The 25,163-nt window shown below is 43.5% G+C and overlaps 1 protein-coding gene across 5 annotated transcripts in view; it reads right to left on the bottom strand.

Moving 5' to 3' along the window:
- The window catches only part of FAT3 (FAT atypical cadherin 3), a 559,302-nt gene that overhangs the window by 6,205 nt on the left and 527,934 nt on the right, over positions 1-25,163 (bottom strand). For 3 of the 5 annotated variants that reach the window (XM_073336876.2, XM_073336944.2, XM_073336886.2), the window contains 5 exons: positions 16,663-16,816; positions 14,624-15,279; positions 12,474-12,587; positions 3,993-4,052; positions 598-633 (listed from right to left, as the gene is read on the bottom strand). In XM_073336876.2, coding sequence (XP_073192977.2) covers positions 598-633; positions 3,993-4,052; positions 12,474-12,587; positions 14,624-15,279; positions 16,663-16,816 — 1,020 coding nt within the window. The remainder of the gene's footprint in view (positions 1-597; positions 634-3,992; positions 4,053-12,473; positions 12,588-14,623; positions 15,280-16,662; positions 16,817-25,163) is intronic. The other 2 variants (XM_073336917.2, XM_073336926.2) reach the window with 2 other exon arrangements.

Here is a 25,163-nt window from a genome sequence, read left to right as displayed (position 1 = left end):
CAGTAACTAATAAGAACAAAACCTATTGCATGCACCTGCCTCAGAGAAAATATTCACAGCAAATTTCAGCCACAGATGCAAATATAATCAGCATGCTCCACAGCCTGCTAAAACTGGTCAGCCATGCTCTCCCCAAAGGGGGGAAAAACAACTTTACATCACGATGCCAACACAAAGACTAAAAGAAACAAAACATAACCATCTGAAAGCATTTCACATTGAAGGATGCAAGTAAGTGTATTAGAAATTATGAGTCTAAAAAATCAAAATGCTAGAAATCTGTGAATTAATATTTTTCACGAGGCATTAAAAAAAATCCAGCATGCTCAAAATAGCACGTCTGTCACCCCCAAACAACTTTGTTTCAGGAAAGAAAATACGCAGGACACACAAAGTGAACGGCTGAGAGGTCGAAAAGTATGGATGGCCCCTGAAGTAAACACTGGATGGCAAAATTCCCATGCATGCAGAATTTGCACATAATATAATCCAGAAGAGGGAAGAGAGATGAAGCACACTGATACTGAGAAAACAAAACCCAATGCCTTCCCCACCCTGACACAGTACAATAGGCAGAAAGCATCTCAGAAAAGTCACCTCTGTTGTAGTTCTGTCCTTGATCCATAACAGACACTGTTAGATACAAAGTGAAAAGTAAAAGCTGGTAATTCAAAGCTTGCTACCAGCATAGAGTTACAAGTGAAAATACAACTCTTAGCATGCATATGTCTAAAATACAGCTGGCTGTACGTTGTTTTATTAGCATTTTTAATTGTGCCATAGATTAACGTATCAGGTAAGCCTTGCCCAGTCAAACATGGAAACATTCTGTCACTTGTGTCAGTAAGTCATATTCCTTTCCTTTCATCATCTTAATTATCTATCTTCCCTTAATAAATATGGAATTAAATTAAAGCTGGAATTCTTAGTATAAAAGGGCCACCCACAGTCTGTAAGGTTTATAACTGTATAATACATTTCTCTCTCTCTTGCTCACTTTGAAATGGAAAAATAAGAATCTACAATTCTCAGGACCAGTTCAAACAAATCTGGGCCCACTCAAGTTCAGATACCATGGTGATGGGCATGGTATAAAAACATGAATAGAATAGAAAGCCATTCCATGGGGTCATCAGCTACCCAACATTGCGTGCTTCCCGATCCCACACCCTTGACCTCTAAACTGTTCTGCCATGCTAGCTGATTGGGGGGGGGGGGGGTGGATTCCAATATGGGGTAGGAAAGAGAAGAGGAATGAAGGTTTTGCGTTAAATGGGAGGAGAGTAACCTGTGATCTTTTTTTTTAAAAAGAAGCTCTAATAATTCAATCACTAGTTACTGGTCTCAATGCAAGAATCACTGAGCAAAAATCTCTGCACTTTGTTACTGTAGGTGGTCAGATTAAATCATCATAAGGGTATTTTATGGCCTTAAAATTTATTGATCTATGTATCCCAGCCAGGGCCGAGATAAAAGTGTGTGTGGGGGCGTGGGGAACCATCCCAGTTCCCTGGTGGCTCAATTTATTAACATCACACAGAGCTCTCACTCAACACCAAGCCATTTGTCCAGTTTACATGGTAACATAGCATGGTTAGTAAACAACATGCTAGCCTTCCAACTGGTCTCTGATAATGCTGGGGTGGCTGGGGACATGCTTGCCTGGAGGCTGCAGGTTTGGCAGCACTGTCTGAACCACCCTTAGCTATCCAAATATTGTCCAAAAAGAGCCTAAAACAAATGATCACACCAGTGGTCCCCAAACTTTTACCTCGTGCCTCCCACCCTGAGCTGCAGCTCTGGGAGGGGGGGGACGGGGACAGGGACAGAGGTACAGGGGTAAGGAGGCCAAGGCTGGTGCCACAGCAGGGGGCGGAGCCGGAAACGGAGCCTCAGCCAGGGGCGAGGGCTGGCAGCCGGGGCCAGCGCTGGGGCCAGGAGCAGAACTGGGTGGCACTCCTTCCCCACCCCCCCGTGGGGGCTGGCCCGGGCCCCAGCCTCACCCCCCGAATGTTCCTCTGTGCCCCCCTTGGGGGGTGCGCCACACAATTTGGGGACTTCTGGATTACACTGACAACACTCTTTGTTGGTAACCAGTATTGTGCTCTCCTCCGAGCTGTCTTCCGTCAGTGCAATTATACTGTACCCAAGGTGCATCAGGTACCTTAGCAGCTGCATCTTTTCACTACCCAGTAGAACCTCACTAATTTGCTGACCTGCACCAACCACAATTCCCACATGAAATAGTGCCTTCTGATCCCTGCCCCTGACTTCCCAGCAGGGATTTGACAGCAGATGATGTTGTGAGGTTTCATGTGACTATGGGCTTGTCTACGCCATGCAGCTTTTAGCGACAAGGCTATGTCGACACAGCCTTATCGCTAAAAGTCAGCACGTGTAAACACTCTTTGTCGGTACTTTGTCGGCACTTTTGCCAACAAAATACTTCCAGCCCCGCGAGCAGCGCTAGCTTTGTCGTGCTCCTGCCAACAAAGCCGCGTTCACACTGCCACTTGAGTCAGCAAAACTTTTGCCTTTCACGGGGGGGCTTTTTTATGTACCCGTGAAAGACAAACATTTTGTCGACACCGTCACAGCGTAGACACATCCTAAGAATCCATTGCTTTTACCCAACTCTACCTACTTCTCAAATCAGGAGTTTGCAGGTGGGCACAACATTTTCAGTGGAGGTTTCTGAAATTTATTTCTATGTTTTCTTGAGTCCACTGACCTTAAGGCATGGTGTGCAGCCAATTTGTTTTTCAAGTTTTTGTCTTGAGACACTGAGGTATTGGTGTTGTTTCTTATTTTCTTAATTTGGGGTGGAGTCTATTTTATTAGTTAACATTGATTACCTCATTGTATTAGTTTTGTAACATTGTATATGTTAGACAACTGCTAAGGGTATATCCTTAGATCTCAGGAAATAAGCAAGTACTTTCAAGTACTGTACCAATAAACAATTCCGGCTAAATGAACCTTTGAAACCTGCCACGAAAATATACTAGCCTGGGCACAAAATCAACTAGCTCACCATTTATTGTGATTATAATGATGACATCAGTATTTTATTTGCCCATCCTTAAACATTACTCAGCCTGGGCTAGCAGCACTCTGTAAGGCTGGACTAAACTATACTTGCTAAATAAGGGTGAAATCCTGAGCAAGCCAGACTCGATGGGCTTAGCAAATAAATAATAAAACCGAGCTCTTATATAGCACTTCTCACCAGTAGATCTCAAAGTGTTTTACAAAGAAGGAGAGTATAATTATCCCCACTTCACGGGTGGGGAAACTGAGGCACAGTGAGGTGAAGAGACTTGCCCAGCAAGCTAAGTGTTCCAGGTGGGAACAGAACCCAGTTGTCCTGAGTCCCAGTCCAGTGCTTTATTCACTAGGCAACACTGCCTCCAATGGGGGGCTATGGAACCCTCACTCTAACTGAGAACCAGGACATGTTTCTGTAATAGCATCCAGAGCTTTCTGCACAACTTGTGTGTTGGCATTGTGGCATTTGGGACCATTTGGCTTTGCCCACACCTACCTTCAGCCCCCACCTCCTCTCCATATGGTCCTGTGGCATAAAGAGCTGCAGAACGTAGCTCCCCTGTGGTCAGGGGTTAAACAGTCCCCAAGCATGGTCCCCCAGCATCCACCTTACGACAGCCACAGCAGTTTGGCTACGTCATGAGCTTAATCCTGCTCCAAATCAAGTCAACAGAATAACTCCCATTGACTTGAATGGCACAGGATCAAGCCCTGTGTGCCTTTTTGTACCCTGGATGGCACCCACAATTACCAAAGTAGATTTTGTGATGCATCGTCCTAGATCTTATTCTGCTGTTTGTTTGTTTGTAACCTTGCTAATTTGTAAAGCTGTCATCTGTAGTGGGTTTGCCAGTCAGTGTAGATTAGTGAGATTCTGCTGTAGTGTTTCAACAAAGAATACAGGAGGCAATGTTTGCAGAATAATAAAGAAAAAAATTAAATACCTTCATTTTCTATAGTGTCAACTACATTGTTGACAAGCTGTATGACAGTCACTATGGAAGCTTGTGGAAAAGGGAGAGTGGAAAATAAAGGGAGGGGAAGGACAGCTTTAGGTTAGTATTTAAAAACACACACAATATGTTCCCACATTAAAATTTCTCAAACAGAACTGGCATGAAAAAGGCTGTCAAACAATTCATGAATTATGCAGTGGTTTCCAACATTTCATTTCAGATAATCCTGTATATTTTTCAAATGGAAAAGCACATGATGATAAATTCCAAAGCATTACTTCCAAAAAGGCACATGCAATGATGAATATCAACTCCTAAATTCAAACAGGACTGTCCAGCTGATTCAATTAACCAAAGTAGTATCTGGTTTTACCAGATACTAATCTCTAATTAATTCTTGCTCAAAGGCCACTAGAGACAGTGTGGTGCATTTCAAGGAATCATTATCTCTGAGGCAATCACACAGATCTGAAATGGAGTTAAGTCTTCAACTTAATCTATTTCATAATAAAGATATTTTACTTATTTACTGTGCGTACCCTGCAGTATAGTACCTCAATGACATTAAGCAGTGCTGCTATAATTAGGACACTGTCAAATGGTTTCAGTCCAAATTCCGACCCATGTTAAATAAAATGCTATGTTGAATGTCCTGTGGGTTCGAAACGTGTTTTGCCAGTAATTAATTTAGACCAATCACAGTTAAATACAGGACCAAACTGCATTGTATGGCATAGACACCTTGACAGTAGCAATGATTGGACTCCAAAAGGTCCTGGTTATTGGATGAGCTGCCCCAAGTTCAGATGCTTATCTAAACCTTCTCCCGATCTCACAGATTGGCAAACCAGGACTTGACATTTTTTGCAAATAAGCTTTCATAGGAGGCTTCTGAATGTGCAACATTATTCTCATTAATATCCCATTCTTCTCCTGATGAGAGGCTATGCCCCTTTCAATTGAGGCATGGTCCCAGGCCCACTGGAGTCAGTGGAAAGACTTGCATTAAATTGGTGCTGGCCCTTCATGAAGGAATAGTTTTTCCCATCTCTAATTACCATGATCCAACTTAATGCTCCTGGGAAGGGGTCCCTTTTTTGATCCAGAAATAGCCTCTCTTCTCATGGTATTTAAGCCCATCCCTTATTGACAGTCATTTAGCAGAGAGAGGCCTGGTTAACCAAATAAACCATATCCTTGAGCTGTGTTGACCTTATAGATGCCATCAGTGATACTGATTATAATCATATAAATAAGGGAGTCCCAGATCTGTTAATGCACCATAAGTAATAGAGAGGGATAAAAAATCCTCCATTATATGGTTAGCTGCCGCATGACTGGGGAAAGAGGGTGAAGGGAGCACTAAGTGAGAGTGCCTTTCCAGAGACGCAGTGAAGTGCCCCCCACCGCCGGGCCAGCAGGATTCCACCAGCACAAGATACAGAGTCACTGCTTAGCCTAGCAGTGCTGACTAGCTCAAGATTTGGCACGCATAATTTGGAGAGACAAAAAAAATCTTGCCCATCCCTCTGCTAATGCAAATGCTTGGCAAATTAAAAAAAAAAAAAGGCAAAACCAGAAGGGAATGTGATGCTAGTGTGAAGCATCTGTGAGACAAGAAAGAGTTGAAAACAAAACATTAAAAACCAGGGTCAGCTTCGCATGGTAATGGCAGTGCAAAAAGTGAACAGAATGTTGGGAATCGTTACGAAAGTGATAGATAATAAGACAGAAAATATCATACTGCCTCTATTTAAATCCCTGGTATGCCCACAACTTGACTTCTGCGTGCATATTTTGGCCGCACCATCTCAAAAAACGATATATTGGAATTGGAAAAGGTTCAGAAAAGGGCAACAAAAACGATTAGGGGTATGGAATGGATTCCATCTGAGGAGAGATTAATAAGACTGGGACTTTTCAGCTTAGAAAAGAGACAACTAAGGGGGGATGTGATAGAGGTCTATAAAATCATGACTGGTGTGGAAAAAGTAAATAAAAAAGTGTTATTTACTCCTTCTCATAACACGAGAACTAGGGGTCACCAAATGAAATTAATAGGCAGCAGGTTTAAAACAAACAAAAGGAAGTATTTCTTCACACAACGCATAGTCAACCTGTGAAACTCCTTGCCAGAGGACGTTGTGAAGGCAAAGACTATAACAGGGTTCAAAAAGAACTAGATAAATTCATGGAGGATAGGTCCATCAGTGGCTATTAGCCTGGATGGGCAGGGATGGTGTCCCTAGCCTCTGTTTGCCAGAAGCTGGGAATGGGCGATAGGGGATGGATCACTTGATGATTACCTGTTCTGTTCATTCCCTCTGGGGCACCTGGCATTGGCCACTGTTGGAAGACAGGACAGTGGGTGAGATGGAACTTTGGACTGACCCAGTATGGCCGCGCTTATGTTAAGGAGTTACCCTTCCCCACGGGATCAGAGTTTGGGTTCTCAGACCAGTTGGAAGAGACAGCAGGGACTGGAACTACTTGCAGGGGCTGTGTACTCAGTCTCCTCATGCTGTTCTGGAGGGAAATCCCTCTGGCTGATTCAATATGAAAGGGGCAGCATCCATGAACAGGGTCAGCTTTTATGGAGAAAACTAGGGGTCTCAGTGAATGGTCTCTCTGATCCCTGAACCAACTCACCCACCCTAGACCCCCAATATAACAAGTAACCTGACAGTGTCCTTTTAAGTTTGCTTCAGCCCATCCATTCAAAATTCCTTCTTACAGGAAACAGTAACTTGCATTCAAAGTGCACTCTCAAAACCTTTGTGCTGAGAGCAGGCATTCTTTTCCCATTACGGTGAATAAGGAATTTTAAGACATCGTTTGCCTTTTTTGATTACGAAAATTAATGCTAATTACTCTGAGCACAACAAACTGAGACAAGCAATTTAAACACATTCAAAATGACTTAGAGTCACCTTAACAAAAACCAGTCACAGTAAATGTTCACAATAAAAAGCATTCAAAAGAAATGTTAGAGTTATGAGCTGAACCCATCAAAGCTATGGAAATCCACAGAGAAAGCCCCAAACCAACAACACTCGGGGGAACGTATGCTGCCTACCCATGTATTGACACAAACTGAATGAACAGTCTGATGTTTCTCTTAGGAGAAAGAAGAAATGCCTTTTGCTTGTAACGGCACTTTTACAGGAACTATTCCCAGCTCCAGTAAGACGAGCTCTGTTGCTTCCATATATGGAACAGGCTTCCCGAGTCAGTGGAAGATGACAACCCTACCCAGTTTTGCTAATAATTTTCGCAACATGACACAACTCGTTGCCCAGTCTCAGAAGAGGACAGTCAGTGTTGCAGGCAGGGTCATGCACAATCTTGATGGGAAGAAATATAATAATGACTCCGCCTTCGTGTCTCCTTGCGGACGTGGCTGGTGAGCAGCTATCCAGTTTCGGGGGCAAACATTGTGACCTTTGCAAGACGGATTCATTCACTAGCTTTAGAATGGAACGCCGGTGTGGGAATGTGAGGTGGTGAGTCATCCCTGAACTAGAGCCTGATTAAACCACTTGCAGTGACTGGTCATTCCTTACTAGGCTCCAGTCAATGCACAAGCCAGGAGCTGCTCTGGTGACTCTCAGGGCACCTATATAAGCCTCACAGGAGAAACAGTAGCTCAGTCTGCCCAACGTCACAGAATGACTTGGAACACTCCCCTGCTGGATAGTGGTGACGGGGAGAGCACCTGCCCTGCTCTTGTTCCAGCTTTGTTTCCAGTCCTGCTCCTGGAGAAACACTTAACTGCTTTAAAAGGAGAGTGCTTCCTTACCCGCTGTGTGTGTGTGTCCATGTATGTCTGCCTCCTATTTGGGGGTCCTATGTTGAAAAAAATCAGAAAAAACAGGATATGCTATTCTGCACTGACTTCTGTGGGATGACGCCAATGACCTAAAAGGCCTTCCTATCCTCTCTGAACCTTGATTACAGTAGACACTGAACTAGAATTCTTATCTTTAAGGGACACATTTTAAATACTGCTTCCACAAAATGTGTGTGGACACAAAGGGTCCAATCCAGCTCCCCGGAGGAGTTTTGCCTAGGGTTGCCAACTTTGGTTGGAAGTATTCCTGGACGTTTCATCAGATGCCATAATCTTTAAAGATTAATATTTAATTCTTGGAGACTCCAGGGCAATCCTGGAGCGTTTGCAACCCTAGTTTTGCCACTGACTTACAGGATCAGGTACCTGAAAAGCCTGCATTCACACTAATTTGAATTTGGTTGGCCTACAAGGTAATTGCATATACGTGCAAATCCATGTTTTGCAAATGCAACAGAAGTGCAACAAATAATGCAAGATTACACAGCCAGTTTTGAAATTTGGTCTTGAACTGCATGGAAGCTTAACTGCAAGGAAACTGAGTCTTTGCTCTTTTTGTTTTAAATAAAAATGTGCATTTTTTTCTTTTAATTCTTTTGAAAGGGGAGAAAAAATAATCAATTAGACAAGAACATTTGAATGTGTTCAGTTTATTCAGACATAAAGGAAAAGGAAAACAGTCATTTGTTTGACAGCTACCATCCAGCTATAGTCAGCATTTTTTGTAGCCTATGAATTAAAAAGATAGCCAAATTGCTACCCTGTCTGTGAAAGAAAGAGTAAAATTCTCTCCTTCATTCCATGGGGCAGGCATCAATTATACACTCTGCACTCCTTCCACGCGGGGTATGGATCCAAGAGGAGAATTTCAACTGAACACTGGTACAAGGTATGATTGGGACTGTTTACTTTTTATCAACAGGAACACATATTCTAAGCTTTTTATTGTGTTTATACTTTAGGTTTGAAAACTCTGAACATCTTACAATGGAAGGAGGAAGGGTGATTCTTGTTAAAGGGCGGCACTGAGACTCAGGAGATCATAGATTCACAGATTTGTTCCAGGCTATGCCAGGCTTTTTGTGCGATGCTTCATCTCCCTGTCCCTCAGTTTCCTCCTCTGAAAAATGGGGAGAATAACATTTTACAAGGGAGCAGAGTGGATAGATTCATTCCTGTGTGGGAGGTGCTCAGACTCTATGGGTATGAGTGCCACAGAAAAGGTCAAAATGTCTGAAATTTCTATTTTTAAGGTATGGATGAAAAGATTGAGTCAAGTGAATGAGAGGAATTACTCACCTGTAACTGGAGGTCCTTTGAGATGCATGGTCCCTATCTGTATTCCTCTGTGGGTTATGCATGTGCACCATGAGCCCAGAGCTGGAACATTGAAAACAGTGTCTGTTGGTCCACGCATGCCCCCTGCCTCACACCTCATGCCTCACCTCATAAAGGGCAGGCTGGACTGACCACTTCTCTGGTTGCTTTACTACGACAAATCAGATAAGATCTGAAGCAGAGGAGAAGGAGGGTGGGTAGTAGAATACAGATAGGGACCACACATCTTGAAGACCCTCCAGTTACAGGTAAGTAACCTCTTCTTCTTCTTCAAGTGATGGTATCCCTATGGTATTCCATTGTGGGTGACTGACAAGCAGTACCTAAGTAGGAGGGTGTGAGGATGTAGATTGTAGGGCTGAGCAGAGTAATCCTGTCCCAAAGGAGGCATCAACAGAAGAGTCCTGCACCCGGACATAATGTCTTGCAAATGTGTGATTGGAGTCCCATGGGGCTGCTTTACAGATGTCCCGGAAGAGTACCTCCTGAGGAGATGCCAGAGTTGTTGCTTGTGTCTGATAGAAGGAGCTCTTACCCCACGGAGGCTGGGGATTCAAAAGCGGATAAAGTAGAATGCAGCCAGAGATCCACTGGAGATTCTCTGAGAGGAGATGGTGTGTCCATTAACTTTTTCTGCTGTAGTGATGCATAGTCGCGGGATATCCTGGTTGGTTTTGTAAAAAGCCAAAGCCCGCTGAACATCGAGGGAGTGGAGTCTTTGTTCCTCTGTGGAAGTGTGCGGTTTTGGGAAGAACACAGGTAAGAGAATGGATTGGTTAAGGTGAAATACCAAAACTACTTTAGGGGTGAATTTGGGGTGTAGGTATAATATCCTTATGGAATACAGTGTATGGAGGATGGGCCATCATCACTCCAAGTTCACCAACCCTTCTCGCTGAGATGATGTCTACAAGGAAAGCGACCTTCCTAGAATGGAGGGACATGGAGCAAATAGCTAAAGGCTCAAAGGTGCGGCCTCGTGTGTACTGAGAGAACACAGTTCAGGTCCCACTGGGGGGCAGGCTTTTGAGTAGGTGGGAAGGTTCTGATTTAGCCTTTCCAGAATGTATTGGTCCACAGCTGTGCGGAGACCGAGTAGCCCTGAGAAGGTGGATTGTATGCACTCATCACCACCAAGTGTATTTGAAAGGAGCTGATGGACAAAGACAGGATACAGTCCAAGATGAGAGGAATATCTGTACTCTCTGGGAGAACGCCTCTTTGCTTTGCCCAAGAGGAGAACATTTGAGAGCAAAAATGTCCTGTGGAGCAGCAACAGATTCAGATCTTCCTGGTGTGAGACGGATTCTGTTTGTCTGGGCCATCGGAGCTGGCAAGCAGGGTGGTATCTGAAGTTGGCGGTGATCAGACTTCATCGGTGCAGACGGATCCCGGGGTTTGGGAGGAGCCGGGGATGACAGCGCCAATGGACCATGGTCCACTACCAATGGAGCCCAATGTTTCGGACTTTCTTGTTGTGCCTCTGGGACTTAGGATGTACTAATTCCTCATAGGCCAAGCTAGTGGGCTTGCTTACAGCTGAGTCCAACTTCTTTCAAGTGGACTTAGAGGAAGACTTAGTCTCATGCTTATAAGAGTGCTTCCTAGCTTCCTGATAAGACCTCACTGTAGGGTCCGTGCAGGCAGATTCTCTCACACCAGAGTCAGACTTCACAGCAGTAGGCGCACGCTTTGCTGAATCAGGCCAATGTATGGGGTGTGTGTGAGCGTGTTCCCGGGCCTGGGTCCAACTGGGGCCTCATGGCCTCCATGAGGATTTGCGGAGATGAAGTTCCCGCCCTTCTCAGGTATGGCTGGGGAACAATCAGCAGATAGTGCACCTTGCTGCAATGTGAGTTTCCCCAAGGCAGCGCTGGTGGTCATCACTGACTGGGAAGGATGGCGAGCAGAAGCACAGAGTTTGAAGCCTGGAGTCCTGGGCATAGTCCAGTACCCAAATGGGATGGAAGTGGGGTGCTAATAGTTTTAAAAGTTTTAAAAAAGATTAAAATGATTAAAACCTATTAGAACTTTTAAACTATTTATGGACTAGATGATTCATATTTTGTAGAAGGAAGCTGAAGCTGCGGACTCTAAAGTTTCCCACCTGGACCATGTGGCAGTGATAAAAGACTGTGGAGGTGGTCAGTCTGCCCCACCCTTAATCCCCTGGTCTGGAAGTGCAAGGTGAGCCAGGGCGTATGCACAGATCAGCAGGCACTGCTTTCAAATTCTGTAGCTCTGGGAGTATGGTGCTCTTGTGGAATATAATAAGGACCGTCACTCGAAGAAGAATCTGTGTGATCTGATGACGAGACAATTCCCCCCCCAGGAAACGCACTTGTGAGTGCAACAAAAACAATTGCTGTGCTGCTTGTGGGTAAAAGGCCACAGATTAACCAAAAGGAGCTGTGAATGCACTTCACGTTAAGTACTTTTTCTAATATTTAAGAGTACTTAAGGAAGAGCTGTACACAACGACTGGGGAAGTAGATCTCCAGAGGATTCATTAATTGATTGTTGAGGATTCTAAGAACAATTTCTTTCTGATAATCTTCTTGATGCATCTGAATTAGGCACCCACTTTCATGGCAGGAGCATCTAGCTTTATTTCAGACCATTGCTCAACATACGCAGTCCTTAGGAATAGAGGTTTGATCGGCTGCTTAATTTTAGGCCGCATATATTCACCCCTTGTATAACCTTCTGTCAACCACCAAGGTAACAATCTAAGACATGAGAGCAGGCAACCAACTTTCTCTGAGTTGGGATGTAATGGTATTGATCATTCATCCAGCTGTGATTACTAGCGTGACAGTCATCAGTAACTGTTCACTGAAAAGTAGTGGAGTTTTTTGTTGGGAATCCTAAATGAGACTTTGCAAACCTTACAGGATTTCCCTTTGAACTGACTCTTGAGACATGAAAAAGATATTGCTCCAAGGCTGAAAGACGCTGTTGCTTTTGAGTGATAGAAATTCTATATCCAGGTCCATTATATTCCTTGCGTTCTGGACCTTTGGGCGAGTTGTAAAGCTGGGTCTCCCATATGACAGCTCAGGACACCAAGGTTTCAATGATCTTTCCTTTAATTGAAAAAAAAATCACAGAGAGGTTTAGAACCCAGGAGCTCTGTGCTCGAAAGCCTGTGCTCAGACTGCACTAGATTTTCTACCAGATTCCAGCCCTCTCTCTACAACGGCTGTGGATGGGTTTACAAGATGTGGCAACCTCTGCTGATAACTCATCCCCGATACAATAATGCTGTAATCACTTCTTACCGTTATCGTCACCCGAGTCTGACTGGAAAGAGCTGAGGGACTGAACTTCAGAGTTGCTGCCTTTATTACTTCCTGCAAAACAGGTCACCTCTTCAGCGTCATCAACCTCTTTACCTTCATCGATAGCAAAAAACAAAGCAAAATGGTACTGTACAGGTATGCACATGTCTAAATATACCACTGCAGAGTGAGTTAAATGTTGCAAACGAGTAGTTCCCTCTTGCTTTTGTTGGAATAAAATTATTTACTTCAACAGCAGGAAATGACCTCATCTATTGGTCAAGTGGACAGCCAATCAAGAGATGTGAATTATGTTTTTGAAACACTTGACAAGTTTTGAAATGGCTGACGACAGCCGAAGCAATGAAGCAGCAGCTGTTTTAAATTTTCTCATTTGAATGCTGTGTGGGATCAGAACTAATTAAAATTATGAATCAAAAGGGTGCTATAAATATCTTATACAATAGATCATAATTACATTGATCTTTACTGTTCACTGTCCTGGGGCAGAATCTCACACAGAGCCTACTCCAGAGCCCATTGAAGTTAATGGGAGTCTTTCCATTGACTTCAGTGGCCTTTGAATTAGGCTCTACTTGCTCTGCCATTGGTGAATAGTCGCAGTGATTATACTTTGCACTTCCAGTGCCTTTCCCCTTCAAGCACCTGACAATTTCTCCTAACTCCTGAACAGTTCAGAAAGGTACTTAATTTAACTGCCATCTATGGTATATATCCTCTCTCCTTCACGTAAAGATACAAACACACCATATAAGACACGTAATTAAACACAGACAGATATATATATTTCCAATCAAACAACTATCAAAGTGGCATAATTACATTCTGTAATAAGGATATTTAGGTCTGTATTCTTCTTTAGATCAACGAAAGCATGTTTATAGGTAAGAAAAACATACCTATATCTGCAAATGCTGTTGTCTGCAATGTAAGTGGCAAGTCAAAAATTAAAACACTGCCAGAAAGCTTAAGAATTATATCCTCAGTAAATAAAGGTTATCCTTGTACTTCACAATGCTAGAAATATATTTGGTCAAAATTCTGACCTCATTTACACCACCCAATTGAAATTAAAAGGTTACGCTAGTTCTGCACTTGTCCCTTTGTTCTCAATTAATAATTTCCAGAACGATGGGACTTCCCATATTAAGATAAAGATTGTAGTATGGGCTCCTTCATTTGGAAGTTTTAAGTTTAATCTACAAAACAGTGGTTTCAAGATGCAACAGAATAAAAGAGGGATGAGGTTATTAAGAAGAAAAAAAAAAAGATGAGCAAAAAAGAAAACTTTGAGGACCCATGCCCTAATACAAGGCGTTTTATCAAGCACTGATTTGCGATAAAGGCAGGGGGACATACAGCATCATATATGGCCCTTGGAAACTGCTATTTGCTGATGCAATAACTTGTATCATGTCTCATGTGTGGATAGACCGTACAGAAATTGAAGATGTGCTTTGCTATCAGTGAAAAGGGAAGAGAAGCACTGGGAGCACAAATGGTTTAAATATGAAGATAACAGACGGTACAAGGTTTTAATATTTAGCACAGATGAGAAATAGATTGAAAATGTGGTTATAAGAGCAGCCTACACTCGTCCGATGAGCAGCATAAATAAAAAGTACTTATTAATTCATTTCCTGCGTAAATTTTAAGTGCCTTATCCGGTCTAGTTCTAAATACCCCTTGCACGACTGATTGCTCAAGCTAAGAGAGCTCAGAGTCAGGAAACTTAGGCCAAAATTTTCCTTTTCAACAGAAAGACACTTGCACTGCATCATGCGGCAGGAGTCCTCAGAGCAGTCTTCCTCAAACGTCCTGAACCAATATAAAAAGTAGGTTGGCCGCCATATTTTGATGACCTAAATAGGGCACTTCTCTACCTAGCCTCATCCTAATTACATCCTTTCAGTACTAAACCAGCACTTTCTCTGTGTACATTAGTCTGGGCTGCTTTCAATACGGTTCATTAAGTGTTCCCTGTCAAACTCACCTAGCGTTAACCAGACAGCACATCCTGGTTCACCCTGCCACCCTTGAGCTCCTAAAACTGCTGTACTCTGACAAGAGCTGTTATAACATGTGTCAGAAAGGGAAAGTAACACCCGGCATCTAATGACGCGACTCACTTTCAGTACCGCCGTCCCAGGTACTCTTCCTGATGGAGTCACAGTCAGATCGACAGGGAGACATGGCTGGCAGGTTGGGAGCCACGCTGCACACCACCACACCCCGCCTTGCTGTCAATATCCGAGGAGACTCTGGATGAAACGTTGTCATCTCCTGATGCTCAACTCCAAGTCCATCCACTATCTTGTCTAAATTGTTCCGCGAGTCACTCTGGAAGCAAGGGGTGTAGGCCATGGGCCTCACAGGGACTTGTGGTGGCCCTACCTCTTGGTAGATATTGCGACTGTCCCCAGTGTTCCTTAGGTTCTTGAACTGGATCCCGTTGCTCTTGTTGAGCAGAGCAGCAGTAGCCGGGTCCTGGACCAGGGTGATATTGTTGCGTGAGTAATTTTTCCTGAACACTTTCTTGCGGAAAACTATAAACAGGATGATCAACACAAAGATGACAAAAAGGACGACTGCTATTCCTATTAGCTCTTCTTTGCCGACGTAGGAATGTCCGGCTTGTATGTTGGGTACCACCACAGGCCTGAGGCCACAATACTGGCCCACATATCCAGGAGTGCAGTTACACAGAAACGAGCCAAATACATTGATGCAGGAGCCGCCATTTTCACATTCCTCTCTTTCACATTCGTTGACATCATCTTCGCACCTTAAGAGAACAAGACATGGATACAGATCTCGGAGGAGAAACCTTAGCAATCAACACCACTTACAATAATTTATTTAGGCTGTCTAGGCAGCAATTGTGTTATGTACTCTGCCAGTATCTGGCAAATGAACATATTATTATCCAGCCACATTACAACATTTAAAATCGTCTAAAGAGGGAAACAAGTTCTGCTGCTTTTTAAGTCAATGACAAGAAAACATACTGGAGAAAAGAACTGATTAATCCTACTCATCAGGAAAAGGCTCCTAGGACTGATTCACCATTGCATTACTCCCAGGTTTTATGCTGGTGCAACTCCATTGATTTCAGTGGAGTGAAACCGGTATAAAACTGGACCAATACAGTGATGAATCAGGCTCAGAGACTGTAATAAAAATGCTAACTTTTCTGTAGGTGTTTTGGACCATCCCACGAGATTCAATACAAATTGATATCCCTGCTGTACAATTCCACAGAACAGTTCAAACAACCTAACAAAAGGTTAGCATTGGCTATTAAATTCTATAGGATTTTAGATGGTTTGGGAAGAGAAAGGGAATGGAAATGAAAGAGAACGAATAGAGGGAAAAAGAGATATCAAAATTGTACTAATATGGGAAAGGACTGGGTGATGGGGAGTATAAAAAGTTATTTAGGACTGGAGATAGAATTAACAAATGTAAGAGAAAGCAGAAGAAATGAGAACTAGAATCTGAAATATCGAGGGGAATTGGTAAGCAATGAAGCTGAAGGAATTATAACAGGAGAGCGGATAGATGACATGGGAAGAAGCAAGTTGAGGAGCAGGTTAGGGGATTTTTCTGTTTCTGCAATAGATATTTGCTGGAGAACAAGATTTTAAAAAATGGATGCATTGAGTTAGGCTCCCAAGTCAAGACTTAGGTGCCCAAATAAGTGAGCTAATTTTCAAAACTGATGAGCACCCAGCAGCTTCCAATGCCTTAATGGGACTTTCAAAGGAGCCTATGGGAGTTAGGTGCCCAATTTCCACTGAACTCCCAGAGCTAAACAACAACTTCAGAAACCAATTTTAAATACCCACTTTGGAAAACTTTGGCCTCATGAATTTCTTGGATCATGTTAATATGGCCTCTTGGTAAGCCATGTGATTTGGCTATACTTTGTTAGGTAACTAGAGGCTTTAGGGTACAAGACGCCCTATGCAAAAAAGACCTCGTATTAAAATGATTCAAAGATGACAATTCCCCACTGGAATGCATCTGATGAAGTGAGCTGTAGCTCACGAAAGCTTATGCTCAAATAAATTGGTTAGTCTCTAAGGTACCACAAGTACTCCTTTTCTTTTTGCGAATACAGACTAACACGGCTGCTACTCTGAAACCCCACTGGTAGTTCACTTACGTTACTCCTGTCAATCCATTTTTGCAATTGCAGATGAAGGCATTGCCTATCGGGTCACATGACCCTCCGTTCCGACACGGATTTGGAAAGCACACTGTGATCTCCGATTCACAATTTCTTCCTGTGAATTGAGAGAGGCAACTACACTGATAACCTGGGAAAATAAAAACAAAAGTAACAACAGGAGCCTATAAATACAACTGTCAACACATGCTACAATCGGGTTACTTTAGTAGCTGTCCGGTAAATTGAAACAGAGTCACTTGGGGTTGGGTGTCACATAGGAATTCTGGCATGCAAGTGTGACCCACATTAATAGCAATGTGAAAGTTTGTCCCCAGCTGGTGGCCAGACCTCATAAGAAGCTTATACATCTGCAAATGCCTGTGCCCTAATAGAGTTGATCTTTTTGTTCCAGGAGTACAGCCAAATGTTTTTACATCAAGAGTCCTGGGTTCAATCCCAACAGAGGACACCACCAAAGAAGCAGTTACAGTCAGTAACTTATCCTTCACTTTCCGATATCAGCAACTGTCCTTTGAGAAAGCCTTTAAAAAAAGATTTTACATCATTGCAGCACTTCTTACTCAACGATCTTGCACATGAAGAGAAGCCGCCCACACTTATATTAGGGCTTCCGTGCAGAATAAATAAATGCGTCTAGATCAGGGGTATGCAAACTACAGCCTGCGGGCTGGATCTGGCCTACCAGCGTTTTTAATCTGGCCCTTGAGCTCCAGCTGGGGAGCAGGGCCTGGGGCTTGCCCTGCTACGGCACTCCAGGTGGGGAGCAGGGTTGGTGGCCGCTCCACATGGTTCCCGAAAGCAGCGGCATGGCCCCACTCTGGTTCCTGCACATAGGGGCAGGCAGGGGGTTCCGCCCTGCATGCTGCCCCTGCCCCAAGCACCGCCCCCGCAGCTCCCATTGGCCGGGAACTGCGGCCAATGGGAGCTGCAGGGATGGCATCTGTGGACGCGGCAGTGCGCCGAGCCGCCTGGCTGTGGCTCCATGTAGGAGCTGGAGCGGGAACATGGCCAGTGCTTCTGGGAGCCGCTTGAGGTAAGCACCGCCTTTAGCCTGCACCCCAGAGCCCCTCCCAGGGCCCCAACCCTGATCCCCCTCCTTACCTCTAAACCCCTCAGTCCCAGCCCGGAGCACCCTACTACACCCCAAACTCCTCATCTCCAGCCCCACCCCAGAGCCCTCCCCCCCCGCACCCTGAGCTCCTCATTTCTGGCCCCACCCCAGCGCCCGCATCCCCAGCCAGAGCTCTCATCCCCTCCTGCATCCTAACCCCAATTTTGTGAACATTCATGGCCCGCCATACAATTTCTATTCCCAGATGTGGCCTTCGGGTCAAAAAGTTTGCCCACCCCTGGTCTAGACCCTTAGAAAATATTTCCAATTCAGATACACCAGAGTTTACTGATCTCATCACTAGAACAGAAAATCGCATGACATTAAATTAAGAATAGGCATGATAATGATACTTAACATTTCTATATAATCTGTCATCTAAAAGACTGTGCGTGCTTTACAAACAGTAACTGACTCACCCAATGCCTGAGTGAGGTGGGAAAGCAGTATGACATCCATGCTGCTAGCTAACCTGGGGCAGCATATGGTTAAGAAACTGATTAATCACGATTCAAGATCATACTGTTGGCCCCAAGTTTCCTGCTCAGTCTCACACTGAAGGTCAGTGGCAGTTAGAAATAGAACCCAACAGTTCCTAGAACTTCCAGTTTCCTTGCACACTCATTTTTGTAACGATGAGTAACATTAATGAACATTGTTTAAAATTAATAACCTGGAACAAATTTAGTGTTGTGGATGCTGTCACTGATCTTATTAGACAACTGTAAGTATCACAAAACCACATATTTTCTGTGTTCCGGCGTCACTACTGCATCTGCAAGATGAGGTGGTTGGTGGGTTTTTTTTTTTTTTTTCTTCCCCAATTCAGACACTCTGACCTACATTCTGAACATTCAAAGACCTGGACAAAACACACAGAGTGGCCTAACGAGATGCGAAACTGACAATGCCATTGGCATTATATCATGATGCCAGCCTATTAGGAAGATTTCTTGTTACCTGGAAAACCATTTGCTTACAAACAGTTTGGAAAGGAATCACTGCATGAGTGAACAAGATTGTGTCAGTGTTCCATTATATGACTCAATAGTGACATCTATAGACCAAAACACTGCAGTATATCTGTTTTTATATAAAGCATTATAATCGCTCTGTGTATTTAATTTAACCAAAATATTTAATTCAAATACAAAAGATTTTATGCAGAAAGTTGTCATGTGACAATGTAATAGCTGAACTAATATGTTTTCAGTAGATTCCTGACCTAATTGTAATCAGACAGTAGGAAACTAAATAAAACATGTGTAAATCAAATATCTTTATCTAAGTTACTAATAATTACCAAGAATTATATTAAAATATAATTTTCTTGTCACTTTTTGCATTTCTCTGAGCTTGAAAACTGAAAATAGGTTAGTCAATTTTTCTTTCACATTCTCATGCAATAAAGCATGATACCCCAAAGTTTGGATTGCAAAAAGTAAACCTATTTCCACTGGAAATAAAAAAGCATACCACTTTTATTATTTTTTATATTACCTGCATGAGAGCAGCATTTAGAAAACCTGAACTCTCAGATGTTCAGAACAGATTAAGCTCCATTGTAGGAGTGTAGGCAGTGTATAAACTAAACAAAAAAGTCTCTGTTGTATAAATTTATACTTACAAAGCTGCATTTTAGACTAAATTTTACTCAACGATATGGCCTTTAAAATGCACTCAGATGCTAGCCTAGTACACTAAGCAGCACAGTATCTAAGTATAGGGATCCATTTCTTGGGTTAGGAAAAAACACTCATAAAACAAGGTAAATAGAGTCCACATTTATCACTGATTTAATCTCAGGACCCTAATCAGGAACCTACCTATGCTTATATCTTGGGACCGAAAGCAGCAGGGAAACAGCTTTCTGGTTGCACAGCTAGGCCAAGCCACAGAAAACACGTTCAGGAGGATTCCTCTCACTCCAGCACATTCATAGGTGGAGCACTATTCTCCACGGGGAACAACAGAAGTGAAGCACTGAGCACTGGAGGTATTGCCAGCAGGCCAGTTCACAGAGAAGATTCCCTGGGCCGAAAGACTGGCCATTCCCTTTACTCCTTCCTATCCCTCAGAAGTGGCTGTGTTCTTGTTGCATGGCAGCGACTGCAGGTCAGGGCGGAGGATTCCATACCTCACCCTGTGACAAGGTTTGACCCTGAAGCAAATCCCTTTGGCTACTGTTTCTGATGTTGGGTTCAGATTTAGGCCCCCAGGGAGGAGGTACGATACATATTATATTTCATGGTACATACCATGTGATAAAGTTAGCTATTATCCCACTGGCACTATGAGAAGAAAAACATAAATCTGCTTCCCTAACAAAGGCAGGCAAACTTAAAGGAAACACTAATGACCTCTAACTTTTCTGCATGGAAAAGAGCACATTTCAAACAGTCCAGGGCTTGATCCCGCTGCTATTGAAGCCAGTTGCGGGGCTGTGGATGTTCAGCACCTCTCCAATTCAGGTCATGTATTCCGGTCCATAAATATGGACGTAAATGCCTAACTTTATGCACCCACATCTGAAAACATTGGTCTATATACTTCAGTGCAGTATGAGTCACTGATGAACTGATGATGTTTCGAAAGGGAGCGGAGGAAGATGACAGATAAAAACGTGTTAATTTATTATTATAAATAATAACACAGATGCTAACACCGTCAAGTGTACTTTGTCTTCCTGACATTTTTAAAGGTGTGCATATTGTCTGCCAGAAGGCCACCCTGCAAACTTCAGGCCTGGTCTTCAGCTGGTGTGAACAGGAGTAGTGCCCACTGACACCAGCTGAGGAGCTGGTCCTTCAGCTTTTAATAAGGCTTTTACCACAACTCTACCAACTTGCCTCTCCTCAAGCCTCATCACTTTGACTTCAGCATCTTCCTTTCATCTAAGGTATTGCTCACCTCTCCCTTTTTGGTGATGTAAAGTGTCAAGAGGCACGAGGACACCGTGTGGTCCCAGAAGAGGAGCCTCTAGCAAACAATGACACTCGCAGTACTACACAGATACACTTCTCATCTATTCACATATGTTTGCTTGGCTCCCGTAGACTTAAAGAAGTTGTAAGCAAGGAGGCACTGTGCCATTGTAGCAGATGGGATGACTCAATGCAGCTGTCATGCAGAGAGCGTGTCTGTTGTTGCTAGAATCTCCAGTCTGAACCTTTGAGCTGCTCCCTATCCATAGATTCACTTGACTTTATTAAAGAGGATGTTCCAAACAGCTGCCAATTCTTTTTCACATACATATGCTCCTGTTTCCATCTATTACTTGGCCTTCTTTTGTGACATGCTTTGCTTTTACATCAGTTTCAGGCATGTTGTTTCCATGCTGTGCAGTTTTACTTCACCAATTCAGAGCTGGACCTATAGAAACAGATTTTGCCTCAAATCCAGTTATACCAGGAGCTGATTGGTACGAAGCATTGGAGCAAAAGGGGAGCTCCCCGATTTGCATTTTGATATGATTCTGTAGACATCTGGTTGGTTTGGGGACCAGAGTATTCTTCATCCAAGCATATTCCTGCCACCTCTAGTTTGTTTTATATTTCTCACACAGACAGTGACTTCCTTGCAATTACAATGACGACTCTGGTGACACCTTAAAGACTAACAGATTTATCTGGGAATAAGCTTTTGTGGGTAAAAAAACCACTTCTTCAGATGCATGGGGTTTTTACCCACAAAAGCTTATGCCCAAATAAATCTGTTAGCCTTTAAGATGCCACCAGACTCCTCCTTGCTTCTGTGGCTACAGACTAACATGGCTACCCCTCGGTTCCTTGCAGTTCAAATTGCAATTACAATGAATCTCTGTCTTTCACTCAAGACCCTTGCAACCAAATTTGTTTCTGTGAATTTATAGTCAGACTCTTTTACCTAATTTGAAACCATAAAATTCAATCAAGAAATCTGGAAGAGCTGATTAGCAGTCTCTTAAAGCTATACAAATAATAAAACGGTCCAACTCTTTTTAATTTTTTTTTAAATCCTAAAGTCTTTTAAAAATCAACATTAAATGGAGTTGTGATTTTAAGATTGCTTTTGTAAATCACGGTGTTTCGTTTGCGTCTCTCTGAAGGAGAAAGAAAAAGAGAGCCGGTCAGTTAATGACCATATGATTAAAGCAGCCTTTTGTTCTTTGCTTAACTCTCATGAGTGTTCTGAGAAATACCTAGTTCACATGTTAATATCTCTAAAATGCATCAAAATTTAAAAGTACCATATAAATGCTACGAAGGGCCCCCCCCTCCGCCACTTGGGATTTTAATGGTATTTATGTAAAAAGCAAGAGCTCATAGAACGAGGAGGAGGAAAGGAGTGTTGTTCTCTACTCATAATTCGCCCATGATCCCAGAGAAGCTAGATACCGCTGTTAAAATGATACATACTAAAATAGCCAATGTTGATATTTATGATGTCATTAGGATTCAGAGTTAGTTCCTCACTGGTTAATAATGGGGCAGCTGCATCTTTCTGGGAGCTAGTGTCTATCCATACAGATGGTAAAACAGCTTCTGTCAGCTCAGGTTTGAAAGATTTTCTTCAAAGCTGTAAGGGTGCAATTTTTTTACCCTTTAGTTGAAAGTTTGAATTCTGCAGAAGCTGAAGGGCTGAAAGAGGGCTGCTGGTCCATAATCTCACCACATACTGGTTCAAACCATCTCCTGAGACTCAACCCCACATGTGTTTTTTTTTTTTCACTTCGACATGGTAAAACTGCCTGTTCAGACAATTCAATCAAGGCAAGATGTATAGCACTGATAAAATTAAAATGAAGTAACTATACTTATAATTACAAGACTCTAACTAACCTAAGGTTTGTTTCTGTGACTTTTGAAAAACTTGGTCCAGTATTCATGCTTGCCCTATTAGTACATTTGGTACAGTAATGCTGTCTATGCCACTGCTGTTTGCTTGCCTTTGCATTGAGTGGAAATCTATCAACTTCATGAAAAAACTCGTACAGATACAGACAGACATCGTCTTCCCTTCCAAATGCAAGGAGATGGACATCGTACCAAAAGGACTGAAGGTAAAAAATCCATTACAGTCTACATACCACACAGACTATGCTGACAGCTTGTGTCACACGCTCTCAAAGAAACTGTGGAACCACCTGATCAACATCCTCTACAGCAAACAGGGAAAGATAAAGAATGAGCTCTCAAAACTGGATTCTCTCATAAAAAACCAACCTTCCACACAAACTTCCTCATGGCTGGACTTTACAAAAACTAGACAAGCCATTTACAACACACACGTTGCTTCTCTACAAAAGAAGAACGACACTAAATTATCTAAACTACTACATGCCACAAGGGGCCACAACAGTGGTTCCCTTAACCCACCCAGCAATATTGTTAATCTATCCAATTATACTCTCAGCCCAGCAGAAGAATCTGTCCTATCTCGGGGCCTCTCCTTCTGCCCCTCCACCCCCATGAACATGATACAATTCTGTGGTACCTAGAATTCTATTTTCGAAGTCTCCGACTCAAGGAATATTTCCAAAACACCTCTGAACAACATACTAACCCACAGAGACCTTCCTACCAAGACTACAAAAAGAAGGATTCTGGGTGGAATCTGGGTGAAGGGTGAAGGTAGAAATTCTGGGTGAAGGTAGAAACAACAGGATGGACTTCTACACAGAGTGCTTCTGCTGATGTGCACGGGCTGAAATTGTGGAAAAGCAGCATCACTTGCCCCATAACCTCAGCCGTGCAGAACACAATGCCGTCCACAGCCTCAGAAACAACTCTGACATCATAATCGAAAAGGCTGACAAAGAAGGTGCTATCGTCATCATGAATAGGTCGGAATATGAGCAAGAGGCTCCTAGGCAGCTCTCCAACACCACTTTCTACAAGCCATTACCCTCTGATCCCACTGAGGGTTACCAAAAGAAACTACACCATCTGCTCAAGACACTCCCTGAAAAAGCACAAGAACAAATCTGCACAGACACACCCCTGGAACCCCAACCTGGGGCACTCTATCTGCTACCCAAGATCCATAAACCTGGAAATCCTGGACGCCCCATCATCTCAAGCATTGGCACTCTGACAGCAGGATTGTCTGGCTATGTAGACTCCCTCCTCAGGCCCTACGCTACCAGCACTCCCAGCTATCTTCGAGACACCACTGACTTCCTGAGGAAACTACAATCCATCCGTGATCTTCCTGAAAACACCAGCCTAGCCACTATGGATGTAGAAGCCCTCTACACCAATATTCCACACAAAGATGGACTACAAGCCGTCAGGAACAGTATCCCCGATAATGTCAGGGCAAACCTGGTGGCTGAACTTTGTGACTTTGTCCTCACCCATAACTATTTCACATTTGGGGACAATGTATACCTTCAAATCAGCGGCACTGCTATGGGTACCCGCATGGCCCCACAGTATGCCAACGTTTTTATGGCTGACTTAGAACAACGCTTCCTCAGCTCTCGTCTCCTAATGCCCCTACTCTATTTGTGCTACACTTCCCATTTTAAGACGTTGTTTTCAGTGGCTTATATTTTTTATCAAACTCCAACCGTTTGGGCTGACGTTTTCCATGCCTCAGGCTGATTGTTTGGGGAAACATTCAGCTGACACAGTGCATCCATCTCTGTCTCTCCCCCTCCCCCCACCTCCAAAAGGCTAAGGAAAAATACATTGTTTAGCCCATGTTAAACTTTTCCAACAACTATTCTTTGAACAGCCCTAGTGCTGTCACACTTTGGAGTAGAGACTTGAAATTTGGCAGCGGTGTGGCCTTTGTGTCAGGGATGTGCATTTTGTGATCCCTGTAAAAGTCCAACCTACTTTGGCCCAGTTTGAAAAATTGGGAGTTTGCACATTCTCGGTAGAAATGTCTTAGATGTTTAGAAGCTAAAATCTTATAAGATTTCATCTTCACTAAGTGTGTACCATCTCCTCACTGCTTAGTGCTGAGCAAACTGTGCATGCCCCATTCCCACAGACCATGGTCCTTCCAGCTCAAGGCTACAGGGGCTCATAAGGCTTGTAAGGGCTGCTCTGGGCCAGGGTCAGGCCAGGCACTGGAACTCAGAGCAGGGAGCCTGTCTCTCCTGTGCTCTCATATGATGTCCCCTGATGGCATCCAGGCAGCATGGAGGAGGAAGCCATCTGATCTGAACGCAAAGTGGGACAAGCTGGTCTGGGGGAATGGAAAGGAGTAGACTGGGACAAGGAATCTGGTGAGACTGGGACTGGGGGGTGGATGACCGGACTATCAGGTAAGGAGATTGGAACTGAGAGGTCAGGGGAAGAGGCTGGGATGGTTGGATGGAGAGGCTGGAACTGGGAACCGGAGGAAAGGGGAATCTGGGACTGGTTGAGCA

The sequence above is a fragment of the Lepidochelys kempii genome, chromosome 1 (genome assembly GCF_965140285.1).
Source record: "Lepidochelys kempii isolate rLepKem1 chromosome 1, rLepKem1.hap1, whole genome shotgun sequence".
Classification (NCBI taxonomy): Eukaryota; Metazoa; Chordata; order Testudines; family Cheloniidae; genus Lepidochelys; species Lepidochelys kempii.
Note: the sequence above shows the minus strand (reverse complement) of the source record. Positions and strands in the feature narration are given on the sequence as shown.